At 36.5% G+C, this 21,876-nt stretch overlaps 1 protein-coding gene across 1 annotated transcript in view; it reads right to left on the reverse strand.

Moving 5' to 3' along the window:
• The window catches only part of MOXD1 (monooxygenase DBH like 1), a 91,864-nt gene that overhangs the window by 55,181 nt on the left and 14,807 nt on the right, over window positions 1-21,876 (reverse strand). Inside the window, exons 2-4 of the mRNA XM_030316366.1 lie at window positions 13,353-13,499; window positions 11,561-11,728; window positions 11,341-11,424 (exon numbers count right to left, since the gene is read on the reverse strand). Coding sequence (XP_030172226.1) covers window positions 11,341-11,424; window positions 11,561-11,728; window positions 13,353-13,499 — 399 coding nt within the window. The remainder of the gene's footprint in view (window positions 1-11,340; window positions 11,425-11,560; window positions 11,729-13,352; window positions 13,500-21,876) is intronic.

Raw genomic sequence — 21,876 nt, forward strand, 5'->3', positions numbered from 1 at the left:
AAAAGACGTAGTACGGGGGCACCTGTGTGGTTCAGTCAGTTAAGCCTCCAACTCTTGTTTTCGGCTCAGGTCATGATCTCACGATCCATGGGATCGAGCCCAGCACCCAGCTCTGGGCTGACAGCGCACAGCCTTCTTGGGTTCTCTCTCTCCCTCTCTCACTGTCCCTCTTCCGCTCGTTTGCTCTCAAAATAAATAAATAAACATTAAAAAAAAAGACTTAGCTGAGGCAACATATCATCTGGGAAATGTTTCTTCAAAAAAAAAAAAAAAAAAAAGACATAGTACTGAGTGCTGTCCAAAGCAGGCGCTCATTAGACACTCTGATTCTTCTTTGCAATTGGGAGGGTAGTGCAAAGGGATGTCTCCAGCTGATTATGATACATAATATATTAAATACACTGATTTCTGAAACATACCACAGAAGGCCTCTCCTATATTCTCAGGACTTCCTCATGCCAAGCTAAAGCCTGAGAGGCACTAGGCAGCATTTACATAATCATTAACAGTTATTTACATGGTCTTGCCCTTACTTAATATTTAAAGTCCCACATAGACCAATTCTGTGAGATTTCAGCGATAAACAGATCGCTCTTTATTGGTAATGGAATGCATTTAGAGTCAGCAAGGTCGCCTTCAGTATACAGTTTCTAAAATGAAGCCATTACATTATAAACATTAATGTATAGAGTTTACTTCGATGTATATATTTCACTAGGTCATAAATCTTCTCCCTTCATAGAAGAAAGTATCCCTTATATCTGAATTAGTTCATGTTGAAATTTTATAATGAAAGTCAGCTGTGGTTCCAGGAAACAGCTGGTGTTTTTGCCTCTCTGCTTCCATGAAGAAATATGCAATGCATCAAGGAATGACTTATCTCATAAACTGCTTAAATTTTTTTCATATGCAGACAGCTAGCAGTGTATTTTGATAGGAGATGCTCGGTGTGAGTTCAGTTTTTACAATATTTGTTGAATAAAACAGCATATTACTATAAAAATGAGTACTGATGCTACTTAACATGAAGAACCTTTTACTAGGTGCTAGAAAATATAACCTAAAAACAGTCTTTCCCAATCTGCTGGGAAGTTTTAATAAACGTAAAACAACGATTCTCGCTCAAGGAGCTTGTATCAAGATCACTTGGGGACCTTTCCAAAGGACAGCAACCACCACCACCAACATAAGGGGCTCCATCCCTAAAGATTCTATCAAGATGATTCATCCCAGGTTATGAATCAAGAAAAGTACAGTGATTCAAGGAAGCAAGATTCAACCATAATGTTTTTGATACATGAGAGTAAATTTTTCTTTATAAAACAGATACATTATTAAGCTTTTTGTATACTCCAAATTTTTAAATTTTTAAAAATTTTTTTAATGTTTGTTTTTGAGAGAGAGAGAGAGAGAGAGAGAGAGAGGGAGGGGGACACAGAATCCGAATCAGCCTCCAGGCTCTGAGCTGTCAGCACAGAGCCCGACAGGGTTTGAACCCACAGGCTGTGAGACCATGACCTGAGCTGAAGTCAGACACTCAACCGACTAAGTCACCCAGGCGACCCTAATCTAAATTTTTGATATAGAAATACATTCATTTGGGAGCGCCTGGGTGGCTCAGTCGGTTAAGTGCCCAATTTGGCTCAGGTCATGGTCTCGTGCTCCAAGAGTTCGAGCCCTGCATTGGGCCTCTCTGCCCCTCTCCTGCTCACACTCTATCTTTCTCTCACTCAAAAATAAATAAACATTTAAAAAAAATAAAGCAAAAATAAAACATTCATTTTAAATGCTCCAAGAGAAGCTTGATATTAAATAACACATCTATGCAGTCCTTTATAACTTGATTAGGATTATATAAAACTAACCTTTGATTTATGAGTTTTATAAACTCGAATAGTAGATATCTCATTTATTTAAAGTGAGATCCTACCACATACATAACCTTTTTCTGCTAATTACTAGAAGTCCCCTTCATAAAAACCATAAAAAAAGTCATTGTTGCAATCAAAAAGCAAATAATGGACGTCATCCTGTTTTGTAAGTATATAATTTTTTACATTGAAAACAGACACCAAAATAAAATTGGCATATTATATCCCGTGGGAACACACACACAAATTATCATTTCTTTCACGACTTTTTAGGACAACCTTTTATCACAGTTTATCTTATAAATTTTACACATATATCAAATGTATAGGTTTGTTGTATAAATTTCTGTTTTTCTTAATTCCAATATTTGACTAAAGTCATAGAATTTAAGAGCTAACAAGACTACTTAGAACAACCTCTCAGTTACACAGATTTACAGTCTTTGAATTGTTATTAATCTGAATGAATCTCTGGAACGGCTGTGGTGTGGCCACATTAACTTTTGGCTGAGCGAGGGCTAGTGTAGGATGAAAACCGTGCTCTCAGCTGGTTCATAGGCCACACTGAGATGCCAGTACTTCTGGCTCTTTCTCCAACAATGGAGCTCTTCTTGTTTTTAGGGTACTTTTCTCTGGGTATTTTGCCATAAATTGAACTTCCAAATTAAAATGTTAGTACTTCGGGGCACCTGGGGGGCTTAGTTGGTTGAGCATCTGACTCTCGATTTTGGCTCAGGTTATGATCTCATGGTTCGTGAGACTGAACCTCAAATCGGGCTCTGCACTGACAGTGTGGAGCCTACTTGGGATTCTCTCTCTCTCTCCCTTGCTCTCTGCCCTTCCACTGCTCTCTCTCTCTCTCTCCCCCTCAAAATAAAAATAAACTTTAAAAAATAAATAAAATGTTAATATTTCTTTCCACAAGTCCCTTTTTATAGACAGTTATAGTGAAGGGGAATAAAATAGGTCATTACCGTTATTTTCACTTAACTCCAAAAAGGACTGTAACTGCTCAAACAGGAGGCTATGGTCTTCTTCTCAATGATCCTTATGCTACAAGATGTGTCCCATAAGATTAGCAGGCCATTCTTTTCAGTGAAATTATTTCCAGTTCCTATCTCCCTAACATCATCTGTGAGATTTAACACTGTGCGCCTTTTTATAGCATGTGCATAATCTTTCACCTAATCATCTTAACTCGTCTTATTTAAATAACTTCCTAAATCAAAAATGACATTTTATATGTGGCATTTCCTGTTAAGGAGCATTTCTAAACCCCACGTGTGAAAAGAGCAGAGTTCTGTGTGCTCAAAATGCTGCCCAAGTAGGTCTAAATCAATTCCCAGGATCTTTGAACTGGTATCTCTGGCGGGTTCTGATGGGATTATTCACATAGCCCTCGGCCTATGCACCAATCCTGTAAGGATTCAAAGCAGCCTTGGCTCTGAGAAAGTGACTCAAAGGCCCTGTGGCCTGATACAAGCTATCCGACATCTCTCACCCAAATTATTTGTCACTGCAACATATACCAGCTAGAAGGCTTGGGCTAGTAGAATTGCATGGAGAAAGGTCCACTACTTTTGCTAGGAAGATCTGTGCTCAGTCTTCGCTCTGTGTCACAGAATTTGTGTATAGGGTTAAGCAAGTTACTTATGCAAGCTATGCCTCAGTGGGTTCATCTGGAAAGTGGTGGTAATTCAACTTGCCTTGTGGGAGGCTGTGAACATCTAACAAGAGAAGCTATTTAAAGTAGTAAGAAACAGATAAACATATTGCCTGCATATCTCCCTGCATTTAAGTAAAAGTCATTCCTATCTTAATATTCCCATACTTCTTCTGAAACCTACTTTGCCATCAACACCTAGAATCCAACATAAATATCTTAGTATGAAGTTAGTGCTTTTGATAAAAATGCTGCTCATAAATGATTTACCAACTTTTATGGCCAATAATTATCAATAAATGTGCTAATGCTTTTCAATTTTGTCATCCAATGTTTTAGACTACTTTAAAAAGATGTCCTAGACTGAGATTAGAGTTGGGCAATAGAAGAGTAATAAAGAAAAATAAATATCTCTTTCTGTCTGTCTGTTGAAAATGGTATTATTTAAGACCAACTTAAGGAAGGCTAATGGGTGACCTAAGAATGTGAAAGAATATTTCCCAGAGGATAGTCACCAGCTGGCTTTTATCCTTACTCAGACAAGAACAGGAGGAAATTAGGTTAAATTTCATTTCGGTTAGAATAATGAGAGCAAGCTATGAAATCTAATTCCCAGGGAATCTTTTCTTCAAAATAAAATAAAAACTGACTTCCTACTGTGGTTTCAGTGCAGCCCTGATAAGTATGAGAAAATAGTGGATGAAGTTTGAGTCGTCTGTCTCTATAATCCCCATCAAGAGAAAAAAACGAAAAATTATGACCCCTTTACGCAACAGGTGTTTTCACTGGTACTCATTACATCTTCACTGGAAATCATTTTTCCTGCTTTACGAGTAAAGCTATAAACTCTGAGAGTTGAGTTTGTCCAAGGTCATCAAGCTAATGAAAAGCAGAGTTGGAATACAATCCCTACCTATCTCCAGAGCCCATACTACGCACTGTATCAACCGGTCAGCCTTGCTTGCCTTGGCACTCTTAGGTCCTATCCTTATTTAAAATTTGCATTCTGTCCAAGATTCTGATTTAGATTTGGATTTAGATTTAGATTTAGATTTGGATTTGGATTTAGATTTATTTCTCTTTCTTTCTTCCTTTCCTTTCTTTACTTTTTCTTCCCTTTCCTTTTTTTCTTTCTTCCTTGTCCTCTTTCTTTCTCTCCTTCTTTCTTCCCTTTCTTTCTTTGTTTCTTTCTTTCTTCCTTTTTTTTCCTTCTTTCCTTACTTATCTATTTACTTATTTATTTACTTATTTATTTGTTAACTTCGATTTATTTCATTTAGATTATTTTCCAAGATTTAGAGGTATCTGAAATCCAATGTAAATTGGAAATACAGCCGGTATTTATGAGCTACCTAATATATGCCAAACATATAAGAGCTCTATGGATATTATTTCATTTGATGATGGCAGTTACCATTTGAGACAAGTACTATTATTATCCCCTTTACAGATGGAAATCTAGGCTTCAAAATACATGCTAGAGGAGCCCAGGTCCAAGGGATTAAAGAAAGGGGCTTTTAAACCTCAAGGGAAATCGTGGTGTCCTAAGCATTTTTACCCAGGTACGCCTAGGGATAGTAAGAAGCAAGCGTATCAGGAATTCAGACCACAGGGCATCCAAACCCCAGCACATATTTCACTTTTAGTTTTAGCAAGTCATAGATATTTAGAAGTAAAAAGAGCCATTTGGAATCATCGGGCCCAATCCCTTTATCTTACAGACAAGGAATCTGAGGACCAGGGTGAGGTTAAGTACTTTCTCTAGGGTCAGAAAGCTAATTAGTGACAGAGTTAGCAATAAATCACTTCCATGAAAAAGCATGCTTTCAAAGTGAATTCAATTACCTTGTACTCTCAAGTGGCTATTAAGAACACCCAAGTAGTTAGACAATCTCCAATGTTTCTGTGAAGTAGATGTAACTCAAGAAGATCGAGAAAGAACTTTGCAACACTGAACATTCTAAGTCAGCAAGCTTTAAAAATGTGCTAATTTGAATCAACTTATCATTGACAGGAGCAGTGCTCTATTCACTTTTTTTTTTCTGTACAAAGTTATAATTTCAGCCACAGTAAATGGCCAAGTATTCTTCATCTCTTGGATAAAAGATACATATAAACTTTCAGATCCACTGATACATGTATATATATTACATATAATATATATAATTATGTTAATAATTACAAACTCTAGATGACAAATTCCCAAAGAAAAGGATGATTCTTATGATTTTACAGCATAATTTTTCTACAAGATAAAGAATTATCCATTTTGTCAATGGGTGACAAAATCCACAGGTGCCAGTAGTAATGCATTGGTATTAAGAATTTAATAACCAAATATAGTGCTGCCATGTATTTAAAACGAATGCAAAGTACTTTCACAAAAAGCATACTTTGAAAGTTAATTTCTTTCAACATACTAAATAGATCTAGCTAAATATCCAAGATTTGCCTTTGTGAAATATGGTTGAATTGGTAAAAATAAATAAATAAATAAATAAAAGGGAACATTGGTAAGCCAAAAACGTTCCAAAGAATTGTAATGTAAATGAGTGAAAATACAACTATTTGGTTAATAGTCAATAGCAAACACCTGTTAGTCTGCCACCTAACAGAGGGAAACTGAAGGTGAAGGCATGAAAAAAAATGAGAACTAAAGCATACAGTCTGTGGAAATGCACCCTGATGAGAAACCAATTCTATCAGGGAAGAAAAAAATCACATCAATGAAAATATATTTTGAAATATGATTTCAGGGGAGAAAATGGAAGACGATATACTGACAAAGAGGAGAGCATTCTAATAGTCAAATCATGTAGCTTGACAGTGAAAATTCCTACAATTTACTAAATTTAACCTGGAAATCTTACACATTTTCAGAAATAGAAGTCCTCTATCACACTTGACATTTCAGAATATGTTAATGCTAAAGTTTCCCATGTGATGGTGTTCTTATATTAAGAAGAAGAAAGAAGAGGAGGAGACGAGGAGGAAGAAGGAGGAGGAGGAGAGAGGAAGAGGAAGAAAGAAAAAGAGGAGGAGAACAAGAAATAAACACAATAGGGAAACTGAACAGCAATGTTGATTTAACATAGTGCATAAACCCAAATGTTCATACTACATGTCTAGGATAGGAAAATCAAAGTTTTGGAGGACTATTTCATGGCTATACAGTACTCTGGCTTCAAGAACATTTCATGGTCATTCAATATCAATTATCCTTAGATTTTCTTGTCCTAGGAAACATTCCCCCAAATTAAATCATTCAGATTTATGAGTGACACCAATGGAAAAAAACAGCAGCATCTAATATCAAGTCAAGAAAGATGTTCTGTTCAGTAGCAAGTGACAGCACAGTATCTCATTCTATTGATGAATAGAATAGAATAGAATAGAATAGAATAGAATAGAATAGAATAATGATAGTGTTTTGTTTATCTCCACTTCACATTTCTACACAGGAGAAAGTTTTCACGGTGGCCTCCCTACATGAAGAGTGAGAATCTAGGTTTTATTTGGAATTCTGACTCTCTAGAAGGGATTGGCAGGCTTGGGATCCCTCAGCAACCCAGAAACCTAATAAGATGATCAATAGATGAGCAGTTGTGTTTATTGCTAGTGATCTACATAATTTTATTTACTTTATTTAAAACTATGTGCCAGGCATTGTTCTAATTACATATGTTAAACTCCTTTGATTCACTTAATAGTTGTAACAACCCTATTAGTTGAGGACTATTATGCCCATTTTCCAGGCGAGAAAACTGAGGCACAAGGAAGTAAATAATTTGTCTGAGGTCACACAACAAGTAAAGGTAATCCTCTCTTAAAACTCCGCAATGGTCAACCTTTCAGCATGATGCTCTTTGCTTTTCTGGGTCTCTTTACTAAACAGCAGTTTTCAACGAAAAGTCATTCAGACAACAACATTGAAAATAAATGGCCTGATAATAATAGTTGGGGTTGTTAAGAGTTTTCTATGTGTCAGATATTGTGGTAAGTGGTAATACAATTTTATTAACTACTATTTAACCTTTAGTCTAAACAATTCCATAAGGAAGTTACCATGCAAATTTAAATGATAAAATTGACATGTGAGTGACAAATAACTCACCCATGGTTAAATGCCTGATGATGGAAAGCAAGGATCCAAATCTGGCCCACCAGAGTGCAGAACCCACCTATGCTACCATGAGGCTCACTGTCTCCCTATTAGAAAGGTGGGCCTTGAAGGCAAGACGGAGATGGGATGATGAGTCAGCTTGGATGTTTTTCTTGTCTAACCCTAACCCTAACATAATAGACAGTCAGCAATTATTTATTAAATCAAATAAGATAGATCATGCTTAAACAGATGAGTTAGGAGTTTAGTTTATCTATGAGGAGAATTCTCTGACAAAAGCTACACACACACACACACACACACACACACACACACACACACACACACGGGTGTGTTACACCAGTTGATAACCTCAGCTTCTGGCAGAGTATATCCAATTGTCACCATCAGGTGATAATGATGTTACTATTGACTACAGAGAGCGGAAAGAATCACTTTCTCTAAAAAATTTTAAATTTAGGGTAAAGCTATGTATTTGGCAAAGCTTAAATAGGGTCATGTTTAAATATGGAGATATGGGCTGGACAGTGGGTCTCGAGAGTGAGAGACACAGAGGTGATCTCATATGAGGAGTGGGGTTTCGATATAAATTACCAAGAGCTTTCTTTTTCATAATCTCCATTTCTGTCTTCTAGTGTGGCATGCTGTCATCTGACAATACCAATATTTTGAAATCACAATTTTAAACATTTTTCACAAAAACCAAAATACAAATCAATAAATGTGAAACCCAACTGAACTGAAACCCCAATAATTTTTATCATAATCCCATTATTCCTGTGGATGAAATTATTTGCCTTTATTAGTTCATAATTTTAGAAATTATTTACCTTATTATTTCATATTTTTGGTAGTAAATAATTTTTATCATTATATGATTAAAATCTAAATTAAGTGAATTAATATGTTTAAGTTTACTCATTCACATTAAATATATTCACACACAGACACTGATATATTTCATTTATCTGCTTAGTTTTATAGTTATTACAACTACAAAATGTATGTTGGGCAGCACTATTAACATTTAATTGCAATTACACACTTTTCTTTGTTTGAAATGAGAGCCCAGACAACAAAATTGATTTCTCGCCATATTACTATTATCAATGTTCTTAAAACTTGTTGCAAACGACACATAATATAATACAATATAAAAGCAATGTTCTTTTTTCTGAGAAAGTATTTTTGGTTTTTGTCTCAGAGAAGGACTGAGGCTTTTTGATACAGTGACTCGCGGGACATAAAATACAGAATAAAGATAGGCACCTAGCTGATGGCTCTTCAAAACAGGCGTCTTTGATTCTATGGAAAGAAGATATATTTGTCTTAAATTACTAGAAATCATCTCTGCTAAGGAAAAGAGAATGGGAATTAGGTAATTTCTTAAGGTAAGTTTTAGATCTATGAATTCTACCCTAGAAATGAATTGACCTTTTATTATAAACTGGCATGAGTTGCAAATGAAAACTGTTTTTTAAAAACTGTCTCAAAACGTATACAACCTGAATTTTTTTACAACATAGATATTTTGAATTTATTTTCCAAGTAGAGCTTCCTCTTCTCTCTTTTAAGATTTCATTTTGAAGTAATCTCTACATCCAACATGGGGCTCGAACTCACAACCCCAAGATCAAGAGTCACCACATGCTCCTCCGACTGGGCCAGCCAGTCTATTTAGGCTCATTTTTTTTTTGTAAAATGTTCCATAGTACTTGACGACCTTTAGGATATTTTAGGATTTAACAACAAGCTCAGAAATCTATTCTGTAAGTGGTATTCTTAAGTAATAATAGAATTTTAAATGCCAGCGACCAACCCTCTGCCCCTGAAGCAACCAAATTTTGTATAACCACCCCCTCCTCTCTGACTTGCAGCCTGTACCCCAAACCCCCTCTTGCTAGGAGTAAAGAATTTCCATCATCCTACAGAACTCCAAATATTCAAATACATGCCCACATATCTGAGTATTACTCTAAAAGCATATGCCGGGAAAGCTAGCTAAGAATTCTCAGATGGGATACCAGGTAAATGTCCTACGTACAGAGTTAGAACATATACTGACCTCCCTTAAGAGCAAATACTTTTATTTCATTCGACTTAATTATTAGCATTAATAATAAGAAAAAAATGCATTAATGTAAGTAGTTAAGGGCTTTGTATCCTATCCGTTAACATTTGCTGAAAAATGAATCCAGGACCCATTTTGTGAAACATGGGCTTTTATTTCTGAACCTGTAGTTTTACATTTGTCCCTTAAGCCGAGTTCCCATTAAATTTGCTGCGAATGACACACAGTATTATATGGCACATAGTCTATATAAATATAACATCCTCTTTTCTGAGAAAGGCTTTTCATTAGCATAAGGGAAGGCCTTAGGCACTGGTATTAAGGCACATGCAAGAAACAGCAAATAACATTGCACAGAGGTAAATGGCTTATCCAAAGTCTCATGGTTGGTAAATCTTCTGATTGCAATATTCTACAAGTATTTAGGACTACTTAGTAATTCAAAAAACATTCCCTTCCCCTGCTCTTCTTGCCTCTGTAAGTAGTGATGAATCATATCCGTAAGCAAAAGGCAGTTCTGTGCCACTAGACAAATATATTAGAAACTAACAAATCTAAGTCACTTTACAGAATGTACTCAGTGTTTCCAACTCTGCCAAGAGGTTTTGAGGTTAAGAGGGGAAGTGTTATGGTGACCACCCTCTGCAGACGAAGAAACCAGGGCATTATCCCAGAGCAACTTACCTGAGAGCACGCAGTGAGCTAAAGAGACGACCTGCGAGTCAAACCCATGCATTTCCCTCTCGATTCTAGAATCCACACGTTTTCTCCTTTCTCACATCCACACTGCTTTGTTACAGAGTCCGAGGACTGACAAAAAGCTGATGATGTCTGGCCTTCTGAACGTTTAGAGTATTTGTATGCATGATTTAATTCAATCTTATTCTTTCCTGTGTCAAGGACACTTCTCCTACCTTCTTACTATAGTTTCCTGGAGAGTATGGATTATACATTCAGCCTCTGTGTAACTACCAAGCAGTACCTAGCACAGAACCAAGGACATGGAATCCTTTGAAAATACCTGTTTCTCCACTAGCTAGATGCAAAAGTTTTGGGAAGCTGTTCCCGGTGGAGGTGGGAGGGAGTTAGGTGCCACAGGCAAATTCTGTAATTTTTAATTTTGTAGGAATCCACCAATTTTCCTATTTTCTTATTTTCAAAAAATCACTGTAAAAATAGTTTTTTTTTTTTTACAATATCCAATGTTTACAATGAAACAAGCCATTCTCAAACAATCTTGGTGGGGAATGTAATGTTCCTGTATATAGTTTATCAATATGCAAATACATTATTTAAATTGCAAGTCCAGCAATTCCAACTGTACACAATGTTGCCTAGGAAATAGGTAGCACTATTCAAATGCATCTTTAACTTTTACCTTAAAATGTAAAATTAGGAGCCAAAAGCCAAAATCCTAGCTACAATCCAAGATTTCCCTCTAAATTCAGTAACTCGTAAGACAGGGTGTGAGTCAGAGAAGCCAGTTACTTTGCTCTTGAAATAACTTTCATACAATTGAAAATCATTTCTATTTTTTAAATCATTTTCATTTTAACAACAATTTCTCCTACATTTGTGCAAATTAAATTTAGCCTGTGAGTGAGTCACGTACCTTTATTACATGATGCTTTTCCTGGAACACAGGAATTTTAAACATTTGGCACCAGTAGGTCGTACCTTTGTTTGGGATGGGGACCTGTCTTAATAAAAAGGGGAGGGGGACACAAAGTCACATTCTCTTGACACACTATTAAACACAAAAGTGTAAATAAAAACTCTTACACGCTTTCCATAAACCCACCCCTCCAATCATAAAACCTGAAAAAACTTACGTCCTGATTTACCAGGTCAAAGTATGGGATGGCTGTAGACAACACGCTGGTTTTCTCAGGATTCAACAGCCGCAGACTCTTGGTGCCACGATTGGAGTCATGGTACTTGGGGCCGGCTTCTCCCACATCTTCATGGTGGTAAGCCCAGATCACTCTCACTGTGCTCTCCTAGTGAGCAGACATGGGCACCATTATGTCTCATGAGAGCACTTCCCTTACCACTGAGCTGAGTTTAAGGAATTCTATTTAAAGCAGGATGCAGACGTGGAAAAAAAGAGAATAATGACATTGGAAGCTCTCAACATGGTCTCTAGCATTAATTGTGTCAATTTGATTCAATTATTAAGTGTCCAGATAGGTGAGTTTCTTTTTGGAAGAAATGGTATCTCTTAGCTTAACCGACTGCGCCACCCAGGCGCCCCTAAACGGTATCTCTTAGCACACAAGATTATGGCTTCCAAGGCAGAGTGAGAGGCAACTGACTCAGAGGTTATGCTTCCGTGCACAAGGCGACGGTAAATCGTCGTCACGCCAGGTCTGCGCACCAGCAACTAGTAGTCGCCAAGCAAATATTCTTGTTAAGAAGCAAGGATTCTGGAAAACTAAAGTCACCTTCCAGGTTAGCACCTTTACATTCACTATAGATTTTCCCCAGAACTGGCCCCGTCACATGTACGAATTGACAGAAAGTGCAAACACAGGAGGAATTTCTGATTCTGGGTTTATTATCCTAGAATCTAGCGTTAGGCATTTTATGAATCCTGGGAATTTCCAAGGGACTAGGGTATCCCAACAAGGGAAAGTACTGTCAGGTGAAATTGGTTTCCATTTAGCAAACAGGAGAGATTGCCCGAGGGGTGGTGGGTCAGGGGGAGGGCTTGGTGAGGTATGAAGAAATTGTTCAGTCCTCCCACAGAAAAAGGTGTCTTTGCCAGATCTCTGTAATAAGAACTTTGAAAATAAATAATAAAGCAAAAGCTATTTATTTTAAAAGCTATATTCTTTCTTAATAAGTCAAATGACTATAATTATTTTTCCCATTAAAGTATAATTGCACGGTATATTACATAAAAAGTGATCCACGTTTTTGCATGTGTTTTTCTTCTTCTTTTACTCTTTATGCTGAATGTTAATCAAAACTGCCTTCATATTTTTACATTCCCATTTTTAAAGCTTTGATTTATCAAATAAAAAAGATAATTTGATTGATCTATATAAAATGAAACTGATCCAAGGAATTCATGGAAATTTCCAAAGTACCACATGAATTATATGCTGTCTAAATATTTAATTTGCATATGCATAAAGATATTAATTTTTGAATGAAATCTGACAATAAGAAATCTTGTGTCAGGAGGCAATTGTAATCAGTCTACTATTCATCTTGATTTTGGAAATTTACAAAAATAAATCACTCACAAATCAGATGAATTATACCCTAAAATTCAGTATCATAATTCCCTCTTGTGTAATACATTTTTTCCAACCTTTATCTGTTGTATAGTCTCAAACTTTATGGAGAAAAAACTAGAAATCTTACAGATAAAATCATACCCACTTTAAATGGCCCTTCAAAATGTTAGATTCACACAAAAATTGCCTTTATTGAAATGCATAGTCTTAGATTTTCTGTGGCTTCTAAAAAGAATTCAAAGATATTCCAAAACAGACTGTGTGACTTTGTTTTCAAAGGTTATTTTTAAATATTTGTTCCTTGTATTCTATAAAGTCTTTCACCACTGTAAACAAACGTACAATTTATTCCTGTGGCATCCACTCATAGACTACTCACCGTTATACTCTTGTCATTTATGTCACATGTATGCAGTTCTCTGGTAAATTCAATTATTGTGTGTGTACTATTTTCCATGGCATATTCCAGGTGGTAATCTTGCTGAGCATCTTTTTTTAATTCTCTATTTGCATTTGTAAAATAATCCTGTGGAAAATATAAAAAAGAAAAATTAGGCTATCCCAAATTCAGAGTGGAAAAAATTTAGGTTAAGAATATTTAGGGGCACCTGGGTGGCTCAGTCAATTAAGCATCCAACTCAATTTCGGCTCAGGTTATAATCTCAGAGTTCGTGGGTTCAAGCCCTGCATTGGACTCTGCACTAACAGTGTGTAGCCTGCTTAGGATTCTCCCTCTCCCTCTCTCTCTGCCTGTCCCCTGCTTGCATTCTCTCTTTCAAAATAAATAAATTTTAAAAACTTAAAAAAATATTTGCAGAACCTGAAAAAATTGATTCTGGATTTGCTCACTACAAAATACGGTATCTATAGCCATTTTTAAAGTCCTGGGAATTTTCAAGGAACTGGAGTATCCCAACTAGGAAATCAGTTCCCTAAAAGAGTGGCCCATATTTGAATTTCTGGCCCTTCAGGAAAATGTGGGAAGGATTTTATAGTGTCATAGAGCATCAAAAGAAATGGAATAAATAGACATTCACGATCACCTAGTGATTTTCATTGATACAAATGAAAAGAGGAATTTCAACACTGTGAAATGGCTTACCCCAAATGGAATTGACTAGTTTGTGATAAAGACAGGACCAACCCCAAGATAAGCACTTTTCTTACTATTACAGCAAGTGGAACTTCCTTTCACCACTCCTGAAAGCTAAGAGACCCCATCTGAGGTTATAGGCCATTTTAATATGTGTTTTAATAGCAAATGCATATTAAAATGAAATGGAATGGAAAATTATGGAAAGAAATGAAGCTAGTTGAATTATAAGACATCGAAAAACTGGAGAAATTTTGTTTTTATGGATCACCTATGATTTTTGTACTAAACTTGATCAATGGTATCCAGATCACTTCTGGGAGGCAGACAAATGCAATGGGGAGATCATGGTTTTGAAATAAAATGGCTAGGATCTGATCCCTAGCTCTACCCCTAAATAGCCTTGGAGAATTGTTAAAGTCAAACTCTGAGCTTTTGTTCTAACATTAGTAAAATGGGGATAATACATATCTATTTTATGGATTTTGAAAGATAAAGAAATGAAACCATATATGGGGGGGAACTGCCGATTTAATATTGCCCATTTACTACTAATTTCCTTCCCCCCCTTTGCAATATCATTTGGTTTTTATCCAAAATATTTTCCTATATCATTCACCATTTGCTTTCTACAGTAAGAGTTATAAAATTCATGGTACTAATTTTCATTTCTTAGAGAAGACACAAAGTTTGCCTTAATTATGATGGTCTTTGCATACATGATGACATTTTATCTCTAAAAACTCATAAATGGTTGGGGTGTCTGGGTTAAGCATCTGACTCTTGACTTTGGCTCAGGTCATGATTTCACAATTCATGAGATGGAGCCCCATGACGGATTCAGCCCTGTCAGCATGGATTCTCTTTTGGGATTCTGTTTGTCTCTCTCTCTGCCCCTCCTCACCCCTCTCTCTCTCTCTCAAAACAAATAAAATAAACTTTAAAAAATATAAAAATTTGTATTTAAAAAATAAAAAGTCACAAATGGTTGATTCAGACAATGCATGCTAAAAATGAACTACTGGGAGCTCATCAAAATAAAAAGCTCCTGCACAGTGAAGGAAACACTCAGCAAAACTAAAAAGCAACCGACAGAATGGGAGAAGATATTTGAAAATGACATATCAGATAAAGGGTTAGTATCCAAAATCTATAAAGAACTTATCAAACTCAACACCCAAAAAACAAATAATCCAGTGAAGAAATGGGCAAAAGACATGAACAGACACTTCTCCAAAGAAGACATCCAGATGGCCAACCGACACATGAAAAAATGCTCAACATCACTCATCATCAGGGAAATACAAATCAAAACCACAATGAGATACCACCTGACACCGGTCAGAATGGCTAACATGAACAACTCAGGCAACAACAGATGTTGGCGAGGATGCAGAGAAAGAGGATCTCTTTTGCATTGTTGGTGGGAATGCAAGCTGGTACAGCCACTCTGGAAAACAGTATGGAGGTTCCTCAAAAAACTAAAAGTAGAACTACCCTATGACTCAGAAATTGCACAACTAGGCATTTATCCACGGGATACAGGTGTGCTGTTTCGAAGGGACACATGCACCCCCATGTTTATAGCAGCACTATCCACAATAGCCAAAGTATGGAAAGAGCCCAAATGTCCATCGACGGATGAATGGATAAAGAAAATGTGGTATGTAAATACAATAGAGTATTAGTTGGCAATCAAAAAGAATGAAATCTTGCCATTTGCAACTACGTGGATGGAACTGGAGGGTATTATGCTAAGTGAAATTAGTCAGTCAGAGAAAGACAAAAATCATACGACTTCACTCATATGAGGACTTGAAGAGACAAACAGATGAACATGAGGGGAGGGAAACAAAAATTATATAAAAACAGGGAGGGGGACAAAACAAAAGACACTCATAAATATGGAGAACAAACTGAAGGTTACTGGAGGGGTTGTGGGATGGGGGATGGGCTAAATGGGTAAGGGGCACTAAGAAATCTACTCCTGAAATCATTGTTGCACTTTATGCTAATTTGTATGTAAATTTTAAAAAAATAAAAAAATAAAACAAGTTTAAAAAAAAGAAATTAAATATATATAAAAAAAAGAAAATGCATGCTAAAACATAATTGTACCTATTTTTACTAACATTAAAATTACATTTGAAGAAATGATTGCCGCGCTCCGCAAAAATAAATAAGTAAATAAATAAAAATAAAGTATACAGGAAAAAAACCTTAAATTGTAAATGTCACACTCAAATGGATGGCATTTGGTATTTTTATTCCTAGTACCTTTTCAAGGTAGCTATCAAGCGTATGTAAATTTCACATGCAGATCATGCTCAAAACCCACATTATTAGTGATGGGTGGGGCCTAACTAAGCTTTTTTCACCCTGGTAACAACCAACTCACTGAGTACATATCACGCACCAGGACCAGTTTAAGCATGTATTAATACATGCACATGTGTTAACTCATTTAACCTTTACGTCAAGTCTATGAGATAAAATTATTTTCCTACTTCACCGATGAAGACACTAAAGCATAAAGTTAAGCATCGTGTCAAGTTCACAGGGCTGGTAAATAGTAAAGCCAGTATCAAAGCCAGAGAGTCTGACTCCAGTCTGTATCCTTCTTCATCGTTATACACCGTAGCGGCCATTGCTGGAAAAGTATGAGTTAGTTTATATTTTCTGTCTACAGAAATGTTTCTGTAAACATTTTTTCCATGTAAAATGTTACTTTTTCTACTGGTAAAGTTGGAGGCTGTCAAAAAATTTATTCTGAGAGCTGGCTGTAACTGTGAAAACAATTCAAATGAAATACTCCTATCATATTGTGATTTTCCCACTTGTGATCTCATAGATTTTCAATATGTAGATGAGATAGCAATGCCTATGGACAATGAGAGATTCAGATAAATTGCACCTTTATACTGAGTTCACATTTCACTACATGATTCAAGCAATCACAGTTTTTGCAAACAAAAAGAACACAACACAAAATGCAATCAGCCGGAAGAGTAGAATAATTATCCTAGTCTTGCAAACATGCTTCCAAAACCATTAGTCCCACAGAATATTCAGCTGGCTCCCCAATGTTCCATTCCTTCTATTTCTACTCACCAATAACAATTCCTTTCAGCTATCCCACCTTATTCTGGCTTTTCAGATAACTTAGCTATGAGAATATGGAAGAAACTGCACTCGGGTCTCACTGAATATCCCTTGAGCGCATCTATCCTGTGTAAACTACTGAATGTCCAATATTTCAAAAAGATGGCTTCCAGACAAGCTCTGGACTCTTGGCAAAATGTGATTGTCTAAAAGATGCTGATATCTTCAACCTTATGGAGGGAAAACATGAATGGATTTTATTATAACTGAAATGTGAAACAGTCTAACCACCACCATAATTCCATTATAATTTGTTCACATTTTCTAGTACTTAAGGCCTATTTTAATATATGTCTTCAAATTTGATCATAGTATACCTTACTTATCACAACAGTATTATTGGTTACATGTTTACGTAAGCTGGGCCCCTACTGATGCTTAGAAATCCACATGTTAATCTCTTACTGTTTTCTCAGGAGGCCTCCCAAGACAAATATTCTAACCTTCTCGATTTAAGATGCCAACATTTCCCCACCCTCAGCTTATGATCACGCATCTCACTTCAAGAGAATTTCAGTTTCGACACACGACAGCCACATCTTGCCTTTTTTCCATCCCAAATAACATCCAGTCTTTTGGAATTATAAAAATAGTCAATGTAAAAGAAAGCAGGAGGGGCGCCTGGGGTGGCTTAGTCGTTTGGGCGTCCGACTTTGGCTCAGGTCATGATCTCCCAGTCTGTGAGTTCGAGCCCCACTGACAGCTCAGAACCTGGAGCCTGCTTTGGATTCTGTGTCTCCCTCTCTCTCTGCCCCTCCCCCACTCATGCTCACCTCTCTCTCTCTCTCTCTGAAAAATAAACATTAAAAAAATTTTTTTAAAGAAAGCAGGAGAAGAGAAATATAAAACAAAGAGCAGATGGGACAAGTACAAAACAAATACATATAAATGAAATAAAAGGGAAATATTACAATAGATCCTACAGACATTGAAAGGTTAATAACTTCATGGAGATGCACGGGTGGATCAGTCTGTTAAGCTTCTGACTTTGGCTCAGGTCATGATCTCACAGTTCGAGACTTTGAGCCCCACATCAGGCTCTGCACTGGTGATGCAGAGCCTACTTGGGATTTTTCTCTCTCTCTCCCTCTCTCTCTGTCCCTTCCCCACTTGCACTCTGTCTCTCTCTCAAAATAAATAAACTTTTTTAAAAAGGCTAATAATATTATGCACACCTAGACATAAAAAACTTGGATAATTTAGATGAGAGAAGGGCAAAGTTTTTGAAAGACACAAACAAGTCAAATTTATTAAGGAAAACAGATATTCTGAATAGCCCTATGATCTACTCACGGGTAAAAATCTTCTTACAAAAAAAAAAAAAAAAAAAAAAAAAAAAAAAAGCTAAGCCAAGGTGCTTTCACTTGGAATTTTGCCAAATATTTATGGAAGAGATAATACAAATCCTTCACAAACTCTTCCAGAAGATAAAGAACAGAAAACACTGCCCAACTAATTTTTTGATGACAGCCTTACCCTGATACCATAATCAAAGGCATTACAAAAAAAAAATGAACAAAGCAGTATTTTTCATGGGCTGAAATGCAAATTTTCTTTATATGTTAGCAAATATAGTGATACATTTTTAAAAGGATAATATATCGGGGCAACTGGCTGGCTCGGTTGAGCGTCTGACTTCGGCTCAGATCATGATCAGGTCATGATGTTTTTGATACGTGAGAGTAAATTTTTCTTTATAAAACAGATGCATTATTAAGATTTTATGTGTAGTCTAAATTTTTTTTTTAATTTTAAATGTTTATTTTTGAGAGAGAGGGAGACACAGAATCCAAAGCAGACTCCAGGTTCTGAGCTATCAGCACAGAGTGCAATGCGGGGCTCAAACCCACCGACCATGAGACCATGACCCAAGCTGAAGTCGGTCACTCAACCACCTGAGCCACCCAGGAGCCCCTAATCTAAATTTTTGACATAGAAATACATTCATTTAGGGGCGCCTGGGTGGCTCAGTCGGTTAAGCACCCGACTTGGGCTGATCTCACAGTTTGTGAGTTCGAGCCCCGCATCGGGCTCTGTGCTAACACCTCAGAGCTTGGAGCCTGCTTCGGATTCTGTCTTTCTCTCTCTTCCCCTCCCCTGCTCCTGCTCTGTCTCTCTCTCTCAAAAGTAAAACAAAAACATTAAAAAAAAAAAAAAAAGGATAACATATCATTAGCACGCAGATTTGGTTCAACATTACAAAATCAATCAATACAATTCATAATATCAAAGTCTAAAAAAGAAAACCATACAATCATCTTAATAAATGCAGAAAAACTATCTGAAACATTCATTCATGGTGAAATCTCTCAGTAAAGAGCAGCAGAAGGGCATGCCCTTAACCTTATAAAGAGCATCTGTAGAAAATCCTACAGCAAACATCATACTAAATTCTTCCCCTAAACTTGGGAACAAGTCTTGGGTATAAGGCAAGGATGTCCACACTGCCAGCTTCCAGACAGCCCCACTATTGACTGTCCATTTCTGACAGTTTATCTCTATTTTTTCCCATTCCTAACCATACACACCAAAGTTCTGTCCTTGACATTATACTCCCCTTTGTATTTCATCCTTTGGGAATCTTGTCTACTCCAAGAGTTTCCAATCATCACCTTCATTCAGTATCACATATCCAAAAAGTCTAACTCCACTTGGAAGTCTTAGTGTCCTTTCAAAATGCAATATATCCAAAATTGTATTTACCCTTTGTCTCCCTGATTTTCCAGTTTCCCTGATTTTTTTTCCATTACACTGCCACTCTCCTATCATCCAGATTCAAAACTGCAATCTTCTTTAACTTCTTCCTCAATTACTCATACCTCCACAGAACCCGTCAGTTCCTTCTTTGAAAAAATAACCCGTCTTTCACTTCTACTCGATTACAACTTCCTCTACCTCACTTCAGACTATCACCTGCATTATTTCTGTCAAAGTTTTCCTTGAAAATCACTCTCAGTGGATCACTGTGTTTTATTCGATGGTATATGGTAGAATTCCATTGTAGATTCAAGTTTTTCTACAATTTAGTCTAACTTAATTTTCCGTGTCTATCACTAATCCTAACACATGATCTCTACTATCTATTTATTATTCCCCTCAAATTCTGCCCTTTGCCTTCTTCTCCTTTTGTTCACACTCTTCTTCTGTGTCCTCCCTACTCTCTTCACCCCACTGAGAAATCCTCTCCACTAACTCCACCCATTGAAACTTAACTCCATTGAAATGCTTTCTTCCTTCAAGACTCATGATTCTATCTGCTCTATGAAGTTTTCTTTGATCATTCCAACTGGAAGTGATCATTCCCTCTTAGAATCCTTACTCCTCTTTTGCATTCCCATGTCGCCTGTAATATATTCTAGACGTAGAATTATCTTCTCAACCATGTAGTAACTGCCTAAAAATAGAAAGCTAACCTTATCAATCCAGTTATACATTTGTACTTTTAATATAGTTGTGTGCTCTGTAAATGGAACAAAAAGAGGGAGAGTGATTATTTTCCCAATTGCTCTCAATTACATTTACATATGGTTAAGATCCATGTGGAATGTGCTTAACCAGATGCTAGGATGAGTTGAGTCTGCATGATCGGCCATCTAGACACATCTGGCACTGAAATCTGGGAACGCTGTTGTGACCTTTTAGCCCCTAAATGGACATGAATCTTATGGAACTGACATCCTCATTTAGAAAAAAGAGTTTATGCATGCAACAGCTCTTTGAAATCCTTTTACACTAAGAAGGCATTCCCCACCTATTTTAGAGAAATAGGACAAAAAACCAAAAACAAAAACAGATCTAAGAGAGAGAAATCGTGTTTCAGAATCTTTTCTAATGTGAATTTATATCCCGAGTGACTTGTATGTTGCAGATGCTTATTAAATATAGGTAATTTTAAAAGGAGCATCCTGCCTTTCCTTTTGCCAATTCTAAATAAGGGGACAATTATGGAAATAAAAGAGAAGAACTCAAGAACCATAACCCAATATTCACATCTTAATGGTATGAGAATAGATTAACTTGGGAGGTGCACAATTATTCCCCAGAAGCACCTTAATTCTTCCTTCAGCCTGTGTTAAGAAAATACATGAACTATAACCAAACACAGTCTTAATGGTGTCGACATTATACAATAAAAAAATGGCATATTGGCAAACTTTAAAAGGATAATTAAGTGAGGCCAGAGAAGAGAAAAAAACCAAAAAAAAAAAAAAACTGCATCCCTAATTTCCTATCATTCAACTATTCTTGCCAGGAGGAAGAAAAGAAGTAAGGGAGGGAGAAAAAAAAGAGATAAAAAGAAACCAAGTCAGTCAAAGAACAGTCAATCTTGAAAATCCTTCATGCATATTGGCTAAACCTAAAAGAGTACTCTCAGTGAAGTTAATGGTTTCCTGACAGTTTGACAAAGGGATAAATGTTATCTGAGTAGGTAATTAAATGGAATAATTATTTGGTACTATTATCCACTTGGAGAAAAAATAAACTGGAGAATGAAATTGACGGTAAAACACCGACCAATTAAGAATCTGATACCAGTAATAGCACTTAGAAATTTATTTTCACCAAACCATACTGTGTAGCACTTATGAGATATTTATGGAATTTTCCCAGATCACTATTACTCCCTGGTTTTCACCGTTACAATTAG

The sequence above is a fragment of the Lynx canadensis genome, chromosome B2 (genome assembly GCF_007474595.2).
Source record: "Lynx canadensis isolate LIC74 chromosome B2, mLynCan4.pri.v2, whole genome shotgun sequence".
Lineage (NCBI taxonomy): Eukaryota > Metazoa > Chordata > Mammalia > Carnivora > Felidae > Lynx > Lynx canadensis.